At 44.9% G+C, this 10,000-nt stretch overlaps 1 protein-coding gene across 5 annotated transcripts in view; it reads right to left on the bottom strand.

Annotated features, from left to right (window-relative positions):
* LOC135514391 (multiple C2 and transmembrane domain-containing protein 1-like) overlaps nucleotides 1–10,000 on the bottom strand; it is a 209,531-nt gene that overhangs the window by 43,629 nt on the left and 155,902 nt on the right. For all 5 annotated transcript variants that reach the window (XM_064937841.1, XM_064937844.1, XM_064937842.1 and 2 more), the window contains one exon: nucleotides 4,188–4,304. In XM_064937841.1, the coding sequence (XP_064793913.1) occupies nucleotides 4,188–4,304 (117 nt within the window). The remainder of the gene's footprint in view (nucleotides 1–4,187; nucleotides 4,305–10,000) is intronic.

Here is a 10,000-nt window from a genome sequence, read left to right as displayed (position 1 = left end):
ACGGCCCTACAGGCCTCCAGCTTTTCCATTCCAGCTGAGCTGTACCCCGCTTGACTGAGCCCAGCCACCCGGTCACCCAACCCGGCAACAACTCAGAGACGGAACCTACCAAACGGTTCCAGGTTTCAAAACAAACGGGGTGGTGATGGGAAATGGGTGACCAGGAGAGGTGATAGGAGCTGATGGAGGTGGTGGTATTGTTGGCGCGGCCATCCTATCTTTGTCTCCAGACACTAGTCTACCAGGAGGGTGCAGTACCACCTCCAAACAGTAGGGGTCTCTACTGAAACACAGAGGGCCAGTATGCAAGATGAACAGCTCTTAACATAAAAAAAATATATAATTCTATTATTTTCCAACTGCAATGAGAATAGCATACAATTATGTTGTGGCATTGGTCAGACTGTCTGCACCTGTAATGATGTCTCAACACGTAACACTTAAAAACACCCTGTCCCCACCACTCTGACTAGCAGTAGTACCGTATTCTCTCCCTCTGTCCTGTCAAGGCTCACATAGCCCAGCAGTGTCTGGCATGTTAATAACATCTTTTATCCATAACAAGCCACACAGCTCCTCAGAGAGGGTGACACACGGGTCATCTAATGGTGCCACAGCTGACAGACAAGATAACAGGGTTAGAGGTCAGAGGTCAGAAAAAGGCAAGGTAAGAGCTGAGGCCAGTCACACTGTTGCTGCACCAGGTCTTTAATAGCTGGTCCAAGGTCATCTTTTCTATTCAGCACGTCTACTGGTGAAGGTAAGGCCTGCATGAGGAGAACCGGTCTAATATATGTTGTATAGGAAGAGAGTAATAGAAACGAAGAGAGTCGCACACTCCATATATATATAACCTCCCAGTAAATTATTGGGTGTAAAAAAAACACCAACGTTTCGTTATCACCGTGCCTTATTCAGTTTAGTGTCACGAATGCTTGAACCAGGTTGTGCTGAGTAACCAGAGCGCCAGTGACCCTGAGGTGAAAATTACAGCGTGTAGAAAAACAGTGTGTTCGTTTACCCATTATGGACAGGGCTGTGGTTTTGGTATAGAATACGAGAGGGATACTCACATTGAACCCATCACATGGAACTCATTTTAGGGAGTTTGTAATCAACTGAGTCCCCCCCCCCCCCTCTCTTTTTAGTCAAAGTGAGTTGAGTTCAAGAGAGATTCCTCCAGTATTACCCTCATCCCAGGTTTTTGGAAAAACCACAGCCTTCCGGATGCTGACCCTTGGTGAAGCACAATGGTTTCATTTGACATGTTCTTTAAGGCATTTAGTGGCTGGGTTGTTCTTTTCTTTTCCAGGCGAGTGAACGAGGCCACAACTTTCTTTCTCTCTCTAACCCCCCCGACACCAGTGACAAAATGTGAAACACTGCTTTAAAACAAACAGGGACATGCCTTTGGGGATACATCAGTGTGTGTGAGTGTGTGTGTGTGTGTGTGTGTGTGTGCGCGGCCGTGAAAGAGAGCTTGGGTCGTGTACGCGCGCGTGTGTGTGTGTAACATGGGGGACAATCATTTTCATATCATATACACATATATACACATCCCTTACAAAACTGTCCTTCTCCTAGTGCTATAGCACTTTCTGGATGGCTGCAACTGCTGTGTGTGTGACTCCGCAGCAGAGGGCTCATATTACTGCAAGGTGAAATTACTGTCTGTCTGTCTGTCTGTCTGTCTGTCTGTCTGTCTGTCTGTCTGTCTGTCTGTCTGTCTGTCTGTCTGTCTGTCTGCCAATGTGAAGATGGCAGCCGAGCCCAGTTGGGAGAAGCAGGATGATACACTCCTAGAGAATGGCCCCTATAACATATCACAGCTCCTCAACCATCCTGCACAGCAGTGCTCAGACACTGACAAAGAGAGGAAAGGCGAGATGGAGGCACTGATATCACACGCCAAGAGCGGTGATTTTCTACAGAGGGCGTCTTTTGTGCTAGCTATATACGGCATGTTCCTTCGGCGCAATGGTCTCGGATGTAAGTGAAAGGTGCTAATCTAAAACAATTACTCCCATTCTCCTGCCCACGCATCCCCCATATAGAATGTACACAGTGAGAGAGAGTGCGAGAGACTCCATCCCAGGAGTTGATAATGAACTAACTTCCCATTTTTTAGGGGACTGTGTGTGAGTGGAGTGGAGTGCTGTGGCTCATCATGGGAATGGGGCTCAGTCAGCGGCTTTGGTTAATGGGAAGCATACCCGTGTGTTTGTTTACTGTGGCAGGGAGCGGAACCCCCCCCCCCCAATACCTCATCTGTTGTGGTTACAATCGTCAAACTGTAGAACAATGGAGGAAGAGAAAAGAGTAGGGGGGAGTAATAACATAATGGCAGCTCTGTCTGAACCCTCCTCTCTCATTGGAAGCACAGGTCACTAATAGTGAACCACACCAACCTGGTTCTGCAGGCACGCAAAAGCGCACGTGCACAGACAGACAGACAGACAGACAAAAGCTGACCTGGTTTTGGCCAGGGCTCAGATTTCACAGTTGTCATAAGGCTGGGAGATTTTCCTTAACATGTGATCTGACCAGGGAAAACTCTGGGCCCAGGGTCGTTCCTGGTCAGGCCACTTTAGTCAGTTACAATTCCTGGTCTTGTACTCATTGGCCACAATACTGTTCAGAATGAGGAGAAGTGTAAATTGGCATTGATACGGGGTGAGTAATATACTGTGTTCACAGGAAGACGGGACGGTTTCTTTGATTCTATCAGATAAATACCACTCATTACAGTGTTAACTGGTTTTAATGTAGAAGCCAATTCGGGGAGTCCTCGAGACAGTAGGAATGGGCGGGGGGGGCTCTTCTGCACAGAGAGTTATTTGTATGTGAAGTGAATAGGTATGCAATCTTTATTGCTTTAATTCAATTAAAATGTGCCTGGTAAAATAACATCGTTATTCATAGATCATATGGAGGCAAATAAATAATGAAATCCTTTTTTTTTTTTTGTGTCTACAGATTTCTGTCAGGCAATGTCGCCATCTACAGGGAAATACTGTATATACAGAGCATTGAAGCAGGAGCGAAGCACCAAGGTACAAAAACGACAAAGCTGCATGTGTGCACAGCTATGTGCGTACGTGGGTTATACACTCAGTTTAACTTCCTGTTGTAAAAATACATGCATTTCTTTCTGTTAATTGTGACCCAGCTAAAATAATGTCTACAATGCCTGAAGCCTGTTCAAGTATTTCCTAACATTCAGGTAATACTAAAACTAGTACATTCACAGCTACATCCTGTTAAAAAAAGGACAATTAGTTATTCAAATTCGTTTCGCCTGTTGTTTTCATTGGTTTAACAGCTATCTGTTCCATATCCTGAACAATCTGCTGAACTGCGACCTCATGAAAGATGAAGTCATATACGTTAAGAGAGGACAACATGTGGTCTCTTTATTGTGCATTCTGGAAGGTAGTCTGGAAATGCTCTTATTAAAATGAATCACTTCATTGTTCACGCTCGCACCACAATTCCGGTGCAGCTTCTGCGTCACACGACTCTCCAACTACACCCCGGTGATTAAAACATGTCCACTTCTCCGTGACATTGCTTTGACACTGTTTAATTGGAATAGGAGATAAAAAAAAAAAAACTTAAAAAAACACAATTAAATACATATAATACCAGGTAAGTGGCGTAGCCTTGCTCAAGGTGACAAGCTATTATTTCCTCCTATGCAAGAGGACGAATTTGAGAGCGATTCTTGAAAGTTCAAGGCAATTGGCGTTTCTCATTTAGAAGCGTAATGGAAAGAATTTTCCCTCTGTGCCTGTTTCTTGTTTGCATTAACTTAGCGACTCTTTTCAGTCCTATTTCTACATCTAGAGAGAAGGTGCCAACACAATGTGTCCACTCCCTAGTCCACATCTGTTAGCTTTATGTTCACTGGATTTTTTATTTGATTTGATTATTTTACAAATACATATTTATAATAATGATGTCTTAGCACGTACACATTATATATATGTTTCGCTACATACATTTCTTGTACGTGTTTTTTCTATAGTAAAGATGACAGTATATTCAGGATAAAAATCCATATTGAAATGAGATAAATGAGATGATTGACAGAAATGTGTGTGAGATGTAAGCGCTTGCCATATGACCTAGAACGAGACAATTAAAGGGGCAGAACGGCGTAGGGATACTTAAACAGGGACACTCACCACGTCTTGCCTGGTGTCCTTCCCCGAAGCGACAAGGATATAGTTCCAGGCCAGCGGCAGCAGCAGAGCCAGAGGAATCATGTAGAGTTCAAAGTTCCACACCACGAGGACAAAGAGCTGCAGAGAGAGAGAGAGAGAGAAACACTTGGGACTTAATGTAGCAGAGACCTGCATTGACCTCAAACTGCAAACACACATTCGCATAGCGTGCATAAACATAACACACAGACCCATACATTTGGTAATATATGTATGATAATCAAATAGAAGAAAGCCCTAAATGGACGGCTGTTGTGACAAAACAGGACCCCTGAACCCAGAGCTGGGACAGGGCCTACGAGGCCAACAGGGCCACCCTCCACCTTCATCGGAGGATGAGGAGGATAAGTACCGACCGTCACAACACTCCCTCTCCACGCCAATCATCCGTCATCCACAGGCTTGAGGTCACTCTCTGTTTCAAGCACAACTAGTCAACATGACCTTAACCCTCCGACCCTCAGCCCAGCACCTGACCTGCCACACCATGAGCCCCCTAACCCTGTCACCCCAACCCCACCCACCCCGAGATGCCCATAACCCTGTCACCCCAGCTCCAAATACCCCTATTCCACCTCCATAGTCATCTGTCCTGTCCCTCTCTATCCCCCATCTCTCATCCTAACAAATAAAAAGCGTAACTCCAGAACTGAGTGCCCCAAAACCTGTATTCTGTTTAGTACAGAGTCTTTTGCAACCCGAACATAAATTATCATGATCCTGTGAAAGTGAAATGCTTGAGGAGACATAATTCACAAACACAAAATCACTCATGTCAAATTGTTTTAGCATGTGTTGACTGATATTTATTTATTTGGGTTGGGGGGTGGATGGCACATTTTTGTGAAAGAACAGATAAAAACAGTTAAATTATTTCCCGAAACATTAAAAACATATTCCGACATATCTATTTTTTGGTGGAAATGATCAATGTAGAAAATACTTAATAGCAATGTAAAAAAAAAAAAACTAATCCAGGTGAAAATATTTTATACACATTCATATATTTTCCGACAAAGCACATAAATCAAACTCAAGGACGCAAAATGTTCATTCATTATTTCAAGTCGATAGAAAAAGACTTGAAATTGTGATGGGAGGACTACGCTTTGAGATGAATCGCATCTGTTGCAAATGCATTCACAATAGATTGTTACTGCCTTAATGGTAAACTTTCACCGACAATGAACATTAGGTTTGAAACAGGAAACAGCCGATACATCGGGCTGTCTCACCGAGCGCGGTCAATTATGATATATACATGACAAAGCTATACGTTCGGCTGAATGAAATAATACAATACATTTCAATCAATGTATATCTCATAATCAGCGGGAAAGTGCTGGAGTTCACTAACATTCTCTCAGTTCCTTGCAGACTCTCGTGGAGCAGCTGATGTGTAGGTGGATATGTGGGGTACGTGTGAGTCCTCACCTTCTCTCCTCCTCCCGTAATTTACAGGCTATAGGAATAAAAGCTTCAACATCTTCCCTCCTGTTGACCTAAAAGGACATTGCACCTCTGTGTCCGTGCCCGGCCTCCCTCTATAAACCCCTGCCCTAAACACATCTCTAGTACTGGGTTGGGCATTAGTGCACTAGTGGTCAGGTGTGTTGTACTGTGCTGGGCTCCTTCTCCATCTCCGCGGATCATTGGTCTATCCCTTACAGCCTCGGAACCCAACGCAAACACACATGCACACGCACACGCACACACACACACACGCGCGCGCACACACACACACGCACACGCACACACATCTAAAATGAATGTGTAACTTACCACCACTAAGCTATAACAAAATTACAAAAGCCACATAAAACTCTAAATCTCTTAAAACAACTAAAAAGTTGACAAGACCCCCCCACAACCACAAATCATGCACTCATACAAATTTAACCAGTTAAGATATTTGTGTACACAAACAAAACAAAGACATAAATAAAACATTACAAATGAATTGGCCAGGACATTAGCATTTTGCACAGAGCCAAATATCTCCGTCCACAGTGCAGTACTACCATGGTGGCCAGCCTATTTCCGTCTCCTTCGTTTTCTTTAATAAAGGTCTGTTTAGGGAATTGGAGGAATACTCTTCAATAATTCAGGAGTGCTTAGCAACCTCCAGTACCTGTCCTCCTACTTCCACATCCTTCCGCAAGCCGCCACAAATACTGTCTGTGTGTGGGCTCAGCATTATCTAGTGTTCTTTATCTAGCACTCCCACTCCAGTCTAATGTCAGAACACAAACGGAACCGCTCTCACTAATCTACTGTTACTGTACTGCACAGTCCCACCGCAGTGACCACGCAGAAGAAATAAAGATTCACAGTGTCTTTTAACACTGAAGCAGCGAAACCACATCACCCTGAACACTTGCGTTTTTGAGCAAAATAGGACAAAAAGCTATTTCTCCAAAACAAATGCAATTCAGTTCTCTTATGCCTATTAATGTTCGACACCTAAATATAACTTCACACATACAGTGTATAAATACATCTTAACCAACCTAGTTGTTCCCTGTCTATTATACGTTATGCGTTCTCTTACGAAGGCGTGATATTTTTGAAGTGTTTCTGAGAGGAACTGCAGCTCCCCCCTCCTCTGCAGTGTCTGGCTGGTGTGTTGGTGTGTCTGTCCGTCTCGTTTCCCTGCGCCTGGGGTTATTTAACCTGTCGCCCACCTCACCCCTCCCCATTTGGTTATTCTAGCTCTGGGCGAGGCTGTGACTGACAGCTGGAGGAACCCGACACCCCGGCCCATCAGAGGCCAAGCCTGCCCCGTCTCACAGCCCCTCGGCTGGGGAGAGGAGCCCGCAGCGCCGGGACCTTTCCCCAGGACCAGGAGACCACATCCCCCACATTGCTACCCCACCGAGAGGCTTTCTGCCTGGGGAGGAAGGAGAGAGTGTCAGCCGTGGAGGTCTGTGACTGGAGAAAGCAAAAAACATTGAGATAAAAAGGCAGAGGGGAGGAGGGAAAAAGCTGTATACAGTATGTGCTTTGCTTTGTGTGTGTGTGTGTGTGTGTGTATGTGTGTGTGTATGTGTGTGCACCCAGGAATTGTCAGAGCTCCCCACACACAGCTCACAGGCTGGTGTTACGGAGCTGCAGCGCTAGCCTTGGAGACACGGCTTTGCTCCATCTCCGCATCAACTTCTGTTACGTTATCCTCCTGATTCTGAGAACTCATCGAAAGTCTCGTGGTGCGAGACTGTATCGGTGTGTGCGCGTGGGTGCACATGTGTGCGTACACATGCATGTTTGCATTACACAAACTCCCTCGAATTATGTCCCGGGAGTATTAGATAGAAGGAGAATACAATGCAAATGATCACTTCCTATTTGTCGCACACTGAAACAAGAGCGATTCCCTGTTCTTCTTCTGGCAAACAGCCTCAACATGGCATGAGTGTAAAATGTTATTAAATCATTAGGATTTACGCTAGCAGAGGATGCTATGTAGATTACAAAAACAACAACAACAAAAAACATTTTCTTATGTCAAAGAATGTCAAAATGGAAACAGAATGAGAAGCATCAGAAGTGAACATAGACGTATTCAACTCAGAGGATCATACACAACCGTGCCGAGCTCAGGCCGCTCAATAGACGTGCAGTTTGTTTCCAAATCACAGCAAACCAGCCTGTTAAAAACTTTACTGAATACAAAATACAAAAAGAAAAATATACTTTAGTGAAACAATTAGAAAAACTCTTCTAGGTACCTCCGAGGATTTTTTTTCTTCCAATACGAGAATATAGATATTCTAATGATCTAAAAATGGGAAATAGTCAATGTGCATTTCTTTATACCAGGCAAATGTTTTATGGCATATTATGTGACATGAAAACAACCCCCCCCCCCTCCAAAAAAACATTTGGTTATTTCTTCAAACTAATAAACAGCAAAAACAACAGATAATCATGTTAAACTCAAAATGATTATTTTGTTAACATGCAGTAGATACACAATCATTTCACTTTCAATAGAATGAATAACATCCCTGCCTTTATGAAGCATTCCCTTATCAAAAGTGGCACAGACTTAGGAAACACAATCCGATTCGGGAACAGATGAGTGTTTCATTCATCTACTAAACTTTGATGAAGGTAGAGGATTTGGGGCTTTATGGTTTTTGGCATTATGTGGTTTACTGAACACCACTCTGCTGCTCGGCTTTACGGCTTGGATAGGAAGTGCTTTGGCGTACATGGAGCGTGTACTAGTCTTTACTCCTCTCCTCCAGAAGTCGACTGGAGTTTTGAATTTCAGAGTTAAGTTGGCTTTATCTTTATTACATGGACATCGACTCCAGATACTAGCCGACCGCTGCCAGACAGCAAATAGAACAAGTCATGTTTGACTGGAAGCCTGTCTTACTTCGCTGGACAGGACAGTCCCATTCTGTGGTGCTAGATTGCCCCCTGCTGGTGAGACAAGTAACTACAGCTGTTTCACATTTGATAAGGAGCAGTTGGACATGACATCTGAAACGTGGAGCCAGATATGACCAGGTACTACACACAATCTGTAATAGAAAATGAACTAAAGACACCCACAAATGGTCCTGTCCTGTAACGGGGTCCATGAATGAGAATAAAACTGAGATAATTATCTTCAGAAGTGCTTCTGTCTGTCTTTAACAATCACACCCCAGACTCCACAGTGTCCTCTGGCTCAACCTGTCATTGTGTTTCACTCTCCCTCATTTTTCCAATCAGAGAGGAAGTAAAAATGTTATAGTTTATCTATTCCAAGCTGTCCATTGCTCTGTGGCAAAAACAAAATCCTGCTGTTAAAAGTTAGCAAGCTTTCTCAAGTGGAGTCAAGAGAGGAGAGGTGTGTGTTTGTGTGTGTGTCTTGTGTGTGTGTGCGTGCGTGCGTGCCTCTCTCTCTCTCTCTGTGTGTGTGTGTGTGTGTGCCAGTGCCATAGGTTTTTCTATTTTTTATTTGATTTCAGCAGGGTGAATTTTTATCTCAATGCAAAGCAGGTGATAGGTGCTCCAGTTTCCAGCAGAAGTAACTTCCTTGTCTGGCCTCTCCCACAGATAAGAGTCCTACTTCGCCCCAAATAAAAGGCCCTGGTATCATTTCTCCTGTCTTCCACACAACCCCCGTCTCCTGCCCTTCTCACCCTTCCTGGGCCTCACAAAGACGGCTTTATTTGCTCCCAATTCAAGGCTCAATTGCGGATAAAGTTACGCCAAATTTGTTTGGAGGAAGAGTTGCTGAGGCCTGCGGTCCCTGGAGCAATAACAGCCTTGTCTTTCAGGGGCCCCGGGGAGAGTTGGCATGACTCACCAAACAGAACCCAACACCACCGAGCATGACAATGGCCCCAGCTCACATGCAGGGAGGGAAGGAAGGGGGGATGAGAGTGGTGGAGTGAGGGAGAGAGAGGGAGGGGATGGGGGGGCTCAGCTTGCAGGTGTTCAGGTAGAGAGGAAGCAGACGCTTAACCCCCCTCCTCTCCCACACACACACACCACCCGTGGTGCGGGACGGGAGGTAACTCCAGCTCTGCCCATTGTGCCAACGCCGCGGGCACTGCTGCCACAGTGGCTGATTCTCTGTCTGGGTTGTGTGGTGTGTGAGGCTCACTTACCACACACACACGACTCTAATCGCAGTTGGCGCTAATGGCTGAGGCGCACATGTGGCTGGACGGACAGATACGGGGGAAGGAAAGAAGGAGAACAAACTCGAGAGAGGAAGAGAGGATTTGTACCTGTTAGCCCACCAGACTGGATCTGTCTGGACACTAATCTGA

This window comes from Oncorhynchus masou, chromosome 25, assembly GCF_036934945.1.
Source record: "Oncorhynchus masou masou isolate Uvic2021 chromosome 25, UVic_Omas_1.1, whole genome shotgun sequence".
Lineage (NCBI taxonomy): Eukaryota > Metazoa > Chordata > Actinopteri > Salmoniformes > Salmonidae > Oncorhynchus > Oncorhynchus masou.
This window is presented reverse-complemented; position numbering and strand designations above follow the sequence as displayed.